General features: G+C 42.7%; 1 protein-coding gene across 3 annotated transcripts in view; it reads right to left on the bottom strand.

Moving 5' to 3' along the window:
- ATG2B (autophagy related 2B) overlaps positions 1-12,424 on the bottom strand; it is a 68,414-nt gene that overhangs the window by 38,753 nt on the left and 17,237 nt on the right. For 2 of the 3 annotated variants that reach the window (XM_053929054.2, XM_053929056.2), the window contains exons 7-16: positions 10,247-10,343; positions 9,099-9,284; positions 7,938-8,092; positions 7,734-7,845; positions 6,712-6,973; positions 5,281-5,431; positions 4,456-4,548; positions 4,134-4,322; positions 2,249-2,522; positions 882-984 (exon numbers count right to left, since the gene is read on the bottom strand). In XM_053929054.2, coding sequence (XP_053785029.1) covers positions 882-984; positions 2,249-2,522; positions 4,134-4,322; positions 4,456-4,548; positions 5,281-5,431; positions 6,712-6,973; positions 7,734-7,845; positions 7,938-8,092; positions 9,099-9,284; positions 10,247-10,343 — 1,622 coding nt within the window. The remainder of the gene's footprint in view (positions 1-881; positions 985-2,248; positions 2,523-4,133; positions 4,323-4,455; positions 4,549-5,280; positions 5,432-6,711; positions 6,974-7,733; positions 7,846-7,937; positions 8,093-9,098; positions 9,285-10,246; positions 10,344-12,424) is intronic. The other variant, XM_053929055.2, reaches the window with a different exon arrangement.

Here is a 12,424-nt window from a genome sequence, read left to right on the forward strand (position 1 = left end):
TCTAGTTACAAACTATCACAACTATTTCCTAATTTATAGATACCCTCATGTAGGCTGCGCTTCCAAACTACGCGATCGCAGTAGGCCCACCTCTCACGGCGAGACCTCATGCCCTCCACTCCTGCAGCGCTGCAGGCAGACACGGACAACGTCTGTCCAAGGAGCATACAGGTCTGCTGCGCGGGGGCGGGTGTAAAAGAGGGCGGGCAGGAAAATGGCCCCCAAAAGGTCACTTTTAGAGAGGCTTTGAAAGTGCTTAGTTTTCAGGATAATACTGGGTCGTTATTGCAAGTAAACTATTTCCTTTTAAATACAGCCCAAGCCCACGTGGGGCTAACGCAATCGAACACAAAGGATACGGCTGCCTGGGCACCCTGAAGCGGGGGTCCCCAGTCCGCTGCGGGCCAGAGCCACCTGCTGCGACTGTTACGCTGCACTGATGCCCAGGCTCTCTCCGGGAGTCCCAGCATTTTGAAAAAGCTCCCGGACTTGAAAAACACTGTTCCAAAGCCTCACTGACCTTAAAATTCACTTCAGAACCAGCCAAATGGCGCCCTAGGCTAGCTCTTCCACCACAGCCTTGAACTGTTTTTAAAATGATCTGTGATTCCTTGGTCCCTCTACGTCGACTAGGAAACTTGAGGCCAGAGAACACATCTTACACTTCCATCTCTCACGATACCTAACGCACACCCTTCACAGAGCCGTTCTCAACATATACTTTTTCCTTCATCTGTCCATCTTCCTCTGGGTTCTCTCATCAGGGCTGGATATTTTTAGCTTAAATTTAGTAGCCGGAACGATAGTTCGAAAGACTACAGGAATTTAACTTTGAAAGGAAACCTCACTGAGGGCGCTTGCCGCACCATCCGCTCACTCACCGGGGCCAGTCAAAGTCATCTGACGATGCCGTGTCGCCATCCACCCCGCTAGACACGTGGAAAAACTCAATCGCGGGCTCTCCCTTCTCCTCCTGGAAGGACCCTGATAAAGCAAGACCCATTAGTTGAAATGCACTTCTTCTCAAGGGCTGAAAGGTGCCTTCCTCCCTAGGGGCGTAACGCAGCCCTGAGTCCTACAGCATCTACTCGTGTGTCCCTGTTGCCAGTGCACACGGGGGGGCGGGGACAGAATGGGCAGGGAAATTAAGGTGCCCTTTTCTGTTCATACTCGGTGTTGAAGTGCAGTGTTTAGTGTGTACGGGCACGGTCATGGTGGTAAATACAGCGGGCGCCGCTTACTGAGTGCCACTGGACGGTTAGTCTTCGCAAAAGTTTATGCAGTTACTCTAGGAACACAGAGAAAATAACGACATGTCTTACATGTCGATTTTGTATCAAGGACTGTCAGAATCACCTCTGTTCACAATAACCCTCGCCGTGTCTCTCCATTCCATTTTATAAACACTGCCTTTCCTCCAGAATAATGAGTTTCTTACCACTGGAGTAAAGGAAAGACTGGACAACCCCTAAATGCCCTTTTATGAAGTCAGAAGTGGCAAAGGTCAATTTTCAGTATCTCTAAGAACGCGGAAAACTCAGAGAAGATGGGAAGGGAAACTCGGCAGCCGACCCCCAGAGCGGGGACGGGCAGAGAGAGGGTGTGGCAGGAAGGTGTGGTCAGAGGGGCGGAGCGGCACGGGGGAGGTGGGTTGTTAAGAAATCACACACACGCACACAAAAACCCACATCAAAATCTTCCTGAGTTCTTCGTGGACTCGATTCACTCTAAGTGTATACACACTCTTCATTAGCTGACAAAAGCAAAGCAATACAGAAAAACTTAAAACAGGTTGTACAAAGCAAAGTCCCCGGAGAGCGGCATGGCGGGAACAAGCTCTAGTGTCCGATTTGGGCCTGGATCCCGATCCTGCCACTTACTTCTATGGGAGCTTGGAAGGCCCCTCATCCTAAGTGTACAGATTCCCCGTTTACGAGTGACGGAAGTGATCGGAAGTGATCGGCCTGCACAAATCGGCCCGGGGAAAGATGCGGGCAGCGGCACTACATTCCCCTGGAGACAGGTTTTAACCGAGCGAATAAATCATCAGGCTTACTGATTTGCTTTCGGAAACTGACCTATGTCACACATTCATAAACAATGCTGGGAGCAGCCGTTACTCCCGTTTTCTAACATAGTGTTCTTTAACCTGACTGCGTTTGCGGCTGCCGCGTACTTTCCCACACTCTAGCTTCATGGCAGTTGTCTGCCTGCGGTCTAGCACCTCCACAGGCGCCTTCAGTCTTACCAGCCAGTTCTCTGAAGGTGAGTTCCAGTTTAGTTTGTTCTGGGGTGGATCCTCCTATGAATTCGGTCTTAAATTCTAGATCTGTGAATGCTAAATGAAGAATCTCCTTCTGAAGTGACTTCTTAAACCACGGTCCTCTCTCTTGGTCTGCTCGAAGGTCGGGTATCGGGAAGCGCACGGAAAGGTTCAGCGCGGGCGTGGCGACCTGGACGGACACCCGGCAGTTGGCAGGGCTGTGTGAGTCGTCCAGAAAGACTTCCGTGAAAGCCTTGTGCTGGAAACAAGGCGTCAAAACACGGGCCAAGCGTGAAATCAAGTAAATAATATAAATGGCATTAGTATTCAACAGTACGGTATGCATACTCACTATTTCCTCATTCAGTGTAATGCACTAAAGTACAACCCAAAATAACCACCACAGTATTAGTTTAGTGTAATGACATTTGATAGTCCAACAGCTACTAACAAAAGCCAGGACTACTGGCCAAAGGCAAATCCTCATATAAAATAAATGAATGAATAAATAAAAATAAAAGCTGAACCAAAGTGAAGACTCAGGCACCAAAGATGCATATATATTTTACCATAGACTAAAAAAGGAATAACACGTAAATTAGCTTATCAACAAATTCAATAGTAAAACTCACTCTGGCACCAGCACCCAACCTGAAGGCTTTCTGTGCAAACGAGCCGCTTTAAAGACTCGGTGAGAATGTGCAATCAGACAAATCCGTGCCAGCTGCTCCTGCCCATCCCTGAAGCATTTGCATTTCAAGGCCGAGGCCCAGAGGCTGGCAAATCACAGGTTCTAAATGAACATTCACTGAATGACTCACTCTGAGTTCCCATCCAGCTCCAGGGTAGGATCCCATCAAATGCCTCTCAGAAACCAAAACTCACATGCCCCATTTTACTCAAAGCCATGTTATAATAAAAAGTTCAAAGAAAATGCCCTTCAGATAAAAGCCTATGTCTACTCTTTCTCTAGAATGTACTGAAACAGAAACCTTTGGTCCAGGGTTTACCATCGTGACTTCGGCACAAATAACCCGAGGGGTTAACCCGCCATCCCAATGCATCTATGGCTAACAGCAAATAGAGACACTGGCCCCAACCGAACTTAAAACAACAAGCAATTGGTGACAAAAGCTGATTTAACGTGAATACCACCGCTAATGGAGGGAGCAGCAAGTAAAGTAAAAAAATATACATAGATTATCCCCTTTCTTTTCAGCTTAAGTTATCTCTGTTGCTGGTCCTACATCCCCCCGATTCCTAATAGACAAGAGTTCTTGCAAATCTGACTTATTCGACTTGCTTAGAAAAGACACCAGGCACCAGATCTAAGTAAAAGCGATATAATGTAATACTCAATAACACAATCCAATATATTATGTTCCCATTTTCAAAAGTATATTTTATATGGGCTACATTTTATAGGTGACTCAAGTAGTTTGTGAAATGTGTGAATAAGCTTTTGTGAAGATATTATAATCACAGTTTGTAAAATTCAGATAACACAGAAAAGGAAAGGAAATCCAATTCTATCACCCTAACATAAGTATTGCTACCAATGGGCGTATTTCTATCCATTTGTTTTCTATACATCAACTTTATTCACAACACTGAGCTGAAGTTTACTTCTTCATGAGGCTCCTTCACAGCACCATCTTCATAACCATCACTTAAAACAGATGCACAGAATTTCACTCAATATATTAATGAAACTTACTTAGCTATCTAGTGTCCAGTCATAAAACACATCTCCATTTTTTCATTATTACAAATAATGCTGTTTTCATAATGTATGCGTAAGCTCAGAAACAATCCAAACAAGCCTGTTAGCAATAATTCTGATTAGTATTTGCAAGCTCTGAATACTTACCAGGCTGATGTGCTTATTGTACGAAGTATACATGTGAGATGCCATCATCTCTACCGTAGTGAGTTTCTGTGGTTGCAGCAAGGAATTTAACCTGTCCACAATACTGATATCCAGCTCACAAAACACCGGATTTAATTTAATTTGTAATTCTGCCTTCTGAGGAACAGAACTAAGTCTTGCTTGGTTACTCTTAAAAAAAAAAAGGAAAGCATTAATATGATCACTAACAATACTATAAAACCAAGTCAAAAACTTCCGATCATGACAAAATACACTCCAACCGAAAATTCACAGGTGGTAACCACAGAAAAAGACCTCCTACCTGGGGCCCTTTGTTCTCAGAATGCTTGTAGTGAAGCTGAAGACATACGGGGGAGTGGGAGTCCGAGCGTTCTTTGGAATGGAACATCAAAAGCTTAAAAACAAAGACGAAGATCAATATAAATATTAAGCTATCATTCAAAGCACAGGAATTAATAGAGGTGCTAACATAACATTGGGAAGAATTTTTTGGAGTCAGAAAACCTTGCTTTAATTTTCATTGTCACTTATTACCCATGCGAATCGCAGACAAATTGGTGAACTTCTGTAATACTTAGTATCTCATCTACAAAATGTAGGGGAGGATTCAAATAAGCCATGCCCAGGGAAGTGCTTCAAAATAAAACAATGTATAAGGGCAAAGTAAAAGCAACAAATGTCACTTTGATGGCTTTGAATTTTCTCTAGGACACAATGTTAAGAGAGGAACAAAAGCAGATCAATAATAAAGGACACAAGACACTTCACTTGTCTTCACAGTGAACAGTGCTTAGCACGCAGCAGCTATTTGTTGAATAACTGACTTCTTCTGAGGTTAAGGGCGTTTAAAAACTGACTGGAGTCAAGTCATTCATCCCAAAACCTGTCTGCTGCTCTAAACCAAGTCAACTCTAAACTAAAAATGGTAACCGACTCCTATGGCCTTGAATGCCACACTTAAAACTCTATTTCAACACAACACAAATGCCCAGGCATACACCGACACACCTCTTCCTATGTGACTTCCTATCCTTTTTTGAAAGAAAACCATTACTGTTCGTGCAATTCTTAAAAAAGCAAGGCAGCTCTAAACAGTGGCCACAAGGGAAGGGCATTCGGCACTTACCTCTGTGTAGTGAGGAGAGACGGAATGGCAGTCCGTGGGAAACAGGCACTCCAAAAGCTCCATTTGCCCGATGGACATATCGGTACTAAAATACCTGGATGTCGACCTTTGTCTTTGCTCGTAGGACACTTTGATGCCAGTACCTATAAATCTATCACAAGAAATGCAGCATTTAAGAGTGTCCACTTAGTTCTAGACTGAACAATATGTAAATAGTACACAAGTGTTAATGAAGTACAACAATTACCTACCTATTCTGACAAATTCAAGCTGTAAATAATATTCCTAAGGATATTAACCAGAAAGATTACTTCAAATTTACCTGACATGAGATAAAGAAACCAGTTCTGTTGACAGGAAATGATCCAGGATATATTTAATTCCCAAAACTGCCCTTCCTTCTTCCTTTATCCCCTGCAATTTACACTGCAGTGGATAAAGTCTTTAACATCTATAATATATACACATGTAACAGTTTCTTAACATTTTCTAAAAGCATCCTGCAATATTTTTAAAACTTCAGTGGAGTTCAAATGAAGGTAGTTCTCTAGCTTTTATTGTTTTTGTTATATTTCCTACTGACAGATACTTGAAACCTTGTCAAAAACTGGAAGAAAATAATGTTTTTTGCAGTCTGATTATAAATATATACTATGGTTCTAACCTGCAGAATTTATTTTGCTAGGTATAAAAACTAATTTATATATTAATTTTAATACTTAAAAAAGTTAAAATAAAAGCCCAAAATATTTTCTAAAAACATTAATACATTGTATAAATCATTATATTCATACAATAACATGACAGCAATTTATAGGTCACTTTCACGTCCAAATCAATAACATGTGCATGTTAACAATATTATATACTTGCAAATTTAGTTATCTCATCTCTTAGAACTCAAGTCATGAAGAGATCATCAGCTCTTTGGACAGCTCTGATTTTTTAGGCAGAAGGTGAAAAGTGTAGCACCCAAGCTCGATGGGCCTTGGTGGGCCATTTCCCCATGGCCAGCGGCACACGGGTCAATTCCAAGTCCTCCTAGTAAGCTCATTCTACTGTGACCACCACCGCCATCTCTGCTAAGCCAGTGGCGATGACGACCTTTTATGACTATAACTGTGTCGGTGGCTATGATGGCAAAATGAGGTCAAAGAAATGTGACGAGGGCAGGGCAGGGAGCTAAAGAGGGGGCACCTCCGCACTCCAGAGTAGCTAGAGCTTGTATCTGAACGTCGCACAAGCCGCGTAACCTGAATGAGAGGTTCCATGGTGACACTGTTGCAGCACCGGAAGGAAACCTCGTTCGTTCCACTCATTCACACATAAAATGTGAATGATACAAACGAATGGAGTTAGGTAGCCAGAGAAAAGCGAAAGTCTACTCTTAGTTCTTTTTCGAGGAGCCTTCATAAATACGAGAGAGTTTACCTAAGGTGGTCGTGTGAGCACGCTTCTGCAAATACCGTTCGGAAAGACTTAAAATCCTCCGTTGAAAACCTCGCTGGATCGATCTTCTCTATACAAGAAAAGAAGGCTACCGCCAGGGGCGCCCGTGGGCTCAGGTGCAGCGAGGTCTCGGGCGGAGACAGCGGGTCTACGTGCAGCACGCAGACTGAAGCAGCCCCCGCCGCCAGTCGGAACACCAGCTCCGGCCTGGACTCGCCCGCGGGGACAGACCTGGATGGGAGAGCTGGGGCACAGGCGTCAGAGTTACATACAGGACACAACACTCAAAAATCACCCCTTACCTCAAAACTATGAAACATCTACTTATGTGTTAGTTATCAAAATCAGGCGATTACACAAGTTGAATGATATTAAACAAATAAAATAAATTAACTGTTATCTTTCCGTATTTTACATCCAGGATGCTTGGTACCTGAAGTACAAGAGCATGCTGCAGTAGGAAACTAAGAACAAAGCTTTGCATTAGTAATATCGTATCAGCAAAGCCAGAGATTAACCCAAGCTGCTCGCCAAATCTTCCTCTAGGCCTTAAGTCTATTCCAATTACAGTTTTCAGGGAAAAAACCTGAGGTTCACTTTCAGGTCAGGTAGAAACAGTCAAACGAAAATCAGTTGGTTGACTGACACTCCTAAACTGCGATAACAATATGAAACTTATGATGTACTTTTGACTAAAAATACTTAAGTATTTATTTATTTATTTATTTATTTATTGGAAATCTCACTTTTTTATTGAATGAAGGGTGCTTAAGGATTTAAATATGCAAAAAAAATACAGTGAATGGGCAACTATACTAAAACACTTCACAGTGAATAGTTCAACATTGCTTCATTTTCTTTCTAAACTGTGTTAAATGGTCTAGACCAAAAAAAATAATAATAATTATGAAAGAAAAGGAAAGAAGCAGTACAATGGCATTTTTTTATTGCAAATTTTTTAAGTTTCAGTGGAAACCATAAACAAGTGTCCTATTTGCACTCACGAGCCTTCTGTAGCGATGACGATGACGGGTGAGCCAGGTTGGTGGGCAGCGCCGAGCCTCTCACTGGCTGCTCTTTGTGGCGATCCAGGAAATCTCCCCAGGTTGGCTGAAGCTACGAAGGAATTATTTGCAAGCAGATGAGTAATGTCATGAATTCTAGAAGCAAGTTTTCAAGAATGGAACAAAGATTTAATAATACTTTACCACGGTAGCACTTAATGGAGATCCTGCTGGGGTATTTGTATATGTGCTGGTTAATGACAACTCAAGGTCCATATTCGGGGGGTCCCCCAGCGGTGGCAGAGAAGAGAGACTATGGGACATGTCCATATCAGCCATGGAGAAGAAAACTTCTTCTTCTAGAGAGAATTACACTGTGTCAGTTGTACTATAATTCCACAAATCTACGTCTTTCAATTAAGTATACATTAATATAAATTCGTCCTTCGGATTATCTGAGGTAAGTGATACCCTAAATTGTGTTACTTCCAACGGGGTAATTTATTTGGCTCTTAAGATATAAATGGCACAGCAAAACCTCAACTGCACACAGGTTAACAAAAGTTGATGCTGTCTTGCTGGCGAACTTTGCTATATGATATGCAGTATTACCTGGTACATTTTTAAGTGTCATTACGATTCAGAAGTTGAAATTCAGGTTAAAATGGTGTTTATATATATCTTGTGACTTCTGGTTTCATATGGATACAGCTATTTCTTTTTTAAAAAGAATAAAACTTTAAAAAGGAAAAACAGCGCCGCATGCATTATTTTGAATTCTATTTACATTTCACTTCTTTCTTCCTGGAGAGCGTTTCGCCCTCATGCAAAGAAACTCTGTGAAACTCTGTGGGGCCGGAAGTTCTTCAGCTGACTCTGACTTTCTGCTTAGTTCAACAGTCCGTATTCAAACCGCCTCTTCTTACTTAGGGTATTAGTACTCACACATTCCGAAACATTTCTAAGTGCAAAGTAAACTAGATAAAGGTTATATTTACATGCAAGTGGTAGAGTGATTGAGAAAGGTTCGTATTTAAAGGGATCTATAAATCATTATGTGAGCTCATAGGAATTTGACAAAATGAAGAATTACCCCCATTTATCTCTGGTGTAAATCTACATTTATGTAAATTGAGTTTCCTTAGAATAAATCGTGATTCATATGAACTACACAATCGAAAAAGGACTTTGCAGCATGTCACTGTAATGCTGGGTTAGAAATTTAAACTCAGAGATTTAACCCTTCTTGCAGGACGGATCCTCTGTTCTGTCATGGCCAAGCCCATTTCACAGTGGCCAAAATTAAGTTACTTTGCTCTGGGATGACGACGTCCGCTTCTGGTGTCAACTTCTTGTGTCGCTTACCACGGCTAGAAGGTGTGCGAGCTGTTTCTGTCTCATAGAAGCTTTGCTCTGAAGATACACCCACCGAGAGGGAATCTTTTCTCAAATAATACCGGTTTAATTCCATCTGAATGCGATATTCTTCTTCCTGCTGCATGGGTCGATTTTTTCTGTCTTTATTAGCTAAACCTATTTTGCTAGAATTTTCTACAAGTATACGAAAGGGAAAAAAAAACAGCATTAAATTTGGAGTTATTTAATCATTTCCCTCTCAAAACCCACATATCCAATACCAATGGCAATATTTTTGTAAAGTGACCTTCCTAGGAATAAATTATGATTTCTAAAACAAAACTACCCAATCAGAAGGAGACGCTGTAGCGTGTGTGCTGGTGGTGTGGCTATCACCACAATGCTGTGGTCAGGGCAACCTGGAGATTTAGCCCTTCACCCTGGCTGGTGTGGCTCAGTGGATTAAGCGCCGGCTGCAAACTTGAAGGTCACGGTTTGGTTCCTGGTCAAGACTGGGCCCAGACCATGGCTGGGTGGCAGGCTAGGACCCTACTTGGGGACTGATCAGTGTTTCTCTCCCTTTCTTTCTCCCTCCCTCTCCCTCTCTCTAAAAGTAAATAAATAAAATCTTTAAGGAAAAGAAAAAGAAATTTAACCCTTTTTATAGGACGGATCCTTTATTCTTTCATTGCTGACCCCTCTTCACAATGGCCTTAATGCTGCCCCGACTCAACCCCGCTGTCAGCGCCAAACCACCACCGTTCAACGCTAACCAGCAATCTAAACAATAGCGTCACAACGGGGAAAGCTAGAAACCGCAAAATTCTTATCTTTGATAAGTGAACTAAAAATGTGTGCTCTTAACTGTGTTAAAGAATTGTACTTCCTCAGTTGTATGAAGTACTACCCCTGACCAAGGAAGTAAGCCAGACAGTTTTGCAAAAGTGAAGAAGGTGACATAAATAACCTGAGTGCCAATTTGTGCCGTGGTGACATGATGTAAAAGATCCGGTCAAATTTAAGTACCAGGATTCTTATTTACAACACATCTTTAACTTCACACATTCCTCTGTAAGAGAATGTCCTATATGTATGTTATGTATTTTAACTGAAAAGTTTTAAAGAATTAAAAACAGCGAGAACAGAGTTATACTTGCCTGGTCCAGCAATAGCTGCTAACATGTCCAAAAGCAAGTGCACCTGTCTTGGGGTCAGGAATAGATGAATGGAGTCTATCTGTCCGTCAATATCCAACTTCAAAGAAACAGAAGAGGACATTCAGGAGGAACACCTTCATCATCGCGACTCCACAAATCCCAGTGTACTTTAATACACTGAGATGACACCAACTATTTAGTCTTGAATTCCTTCAGCTAAGATTCTCTCTACCAGTTCACAGGTGGAAAATCCTCCTGAGAAAGCCCATGCTGGCAAGTCCAATGTCATACTTTGTCTGTTTAAGTTTTCTGAGTATTTAAGTTATTTGAGGAGGTCTTATGGCATAGTTTCCAAGAAAGAACATTAAGGTTGCTAAGGCAGTAGAATATTCATCCCTATCATGATTACAAAAGACTCAACGCATAATCCTTAAAGCTTGATTTAAACCAACAGCAAATGAAGTTGGCTCCCCTAAGTGTGCCCACAATGCTACTCCTCAGCAGAGCACGTAAGGACTTCATCGCACCAGCCAGAACGTCAGATTCTAAAGAGTTGAAGAGGCCTGCCCTACTTTTCATTCAACGCTTCAGTTCTAATGCTAACCCTGACTCCTACAGCAACTTTAATCAAAGAATTGCGTTAATAAGACATTTACATTTAAAAAATGGCATCTTTCCCAAGAGAAAAACAAATTTCTTCTGGTTCTAGAAACACAAATAAAATAAATTACACAGTGGTTTCAAGACTGCCATGATCTAACCAAGAATTCTCCATCATCATCATCATCTCCTTTTTGGAGTATCAGGGCCCTATGCCAGGGTTTCTATTCTCTTTCCTCTACTTCTTGGTGCTGTTGCTGCTTTACAGGTGAGGAGTCAGGCTCACAAAGACACAGCGATCGGCACAAGGCTCTCTAACAGATCCAGAGCCAGGGTCCTGCCCTGTGAGGCCCCGGATGGAAAGCCCCCACTGCTCCCATGCACAGCTCTCCATTCTGTCCACACAGGTGTGGACAAAAAGGGGCTCTACGAAAGCAAGCTCAGATCAAAATTACAACTGAACTACAGGACGACCATCAATGAGAACTGTCAGCAAGTAAACTCACAGGCCGAGCTGATCGTAAGTCCCTACCGCGGCAGGCCATGGTGATGGTCACTCCGCGGCCATGTACCTTCTACACTGCGAGCGAACAGCCTGCTGGCTCTCCTGCAATCCAGCCCTGCCTTGCTGTCTCCCACCTCATGCTCCCTCGGTTTCAAATGCATAAAGGAAACCACAAAACTGCCATTCTTGGGAGCAGGGACACCTTCCTTCCTGGCCGCTGTCATCCGTTTTGGCTCAAATAAACTCATAAAAATTCCCTACAGGTTGGGAGTTTGTTATGTCAACAGGGACTTGTTTTATGGGGCTCCTTACTGACTGCTGACATTGCAGGCCATAAATCAGCAAGGAGTTAGGGCTGGGGACAGTGGGAAAACATCGGACTGTGACGACAAATTTAAAAGTTGTTTTTTTTTATTTCTTAGTATTAAAAGCACATTACAACTATAGAATGTAACACTAAAATAAATTTCAAAATCAGTGTAACATTGTAATTTAAACAAAAACGTCTGTAAATTCAGTACAGGCAGTCCACTATTTCATATGTCATGCATCCCTGAAAACAGCCCTGGCTGGTGTGGCTCACAGATTGAGCGCCTGCCGGCCTGCAAACCAAAGGGTCACTGGTTCAATCCCAGTCAGGGCACATGCCTGGGTTGCGAACCAGGTCCCCAGTAAGTGGGTGTGTGAGGCAAACACATTGATGTTTCCCTCCCTTCTACCTCCCTTCCCCTCTCTCTGAAAATAAATAAATAAAATATTGTTTAAAAAGTGTTTGTTATGGCTCTTCCTTCCTGGAGAAAGAGCAAATGCATGCCCCAGAGGCATGGGTGTCCTCCTTTCCCAAGGAGGTTCCCAGGGAGGGGTCCCCGCAGTGTCCCCACAGAGCTCTGGCTTCCTGCTGCAGTGACGCTCGCCTCCAACTACTGAATAAAGAGGGGCTAAGACCTGGTGAAGGGACTTCTACCATCTGAGGCAGGACAGAGCAGAAAACAATGGCCGAGGGGATAATCAGTAATGGGAATGCTTCCGTTCACATCACCTCCTCCCTCCTCCTCCAACTCCAGTCGGTGTTC

The sequence above is a fragment of the Desmodus rotundus genome, chromosome 7 (genome assembly GCF_022682495.2).
Source record: "Desmodus rotundus isolate HL8 chromosome 7, HLdesRot8A.1, whole genome shotgun sequence".
Taxonomy (NCBI): Eukaryota; Metazoa; Chordata; class Mammalia; order Chiroptera; family Phyllostomidae; genus Desmodus; species Desmodus rotundus.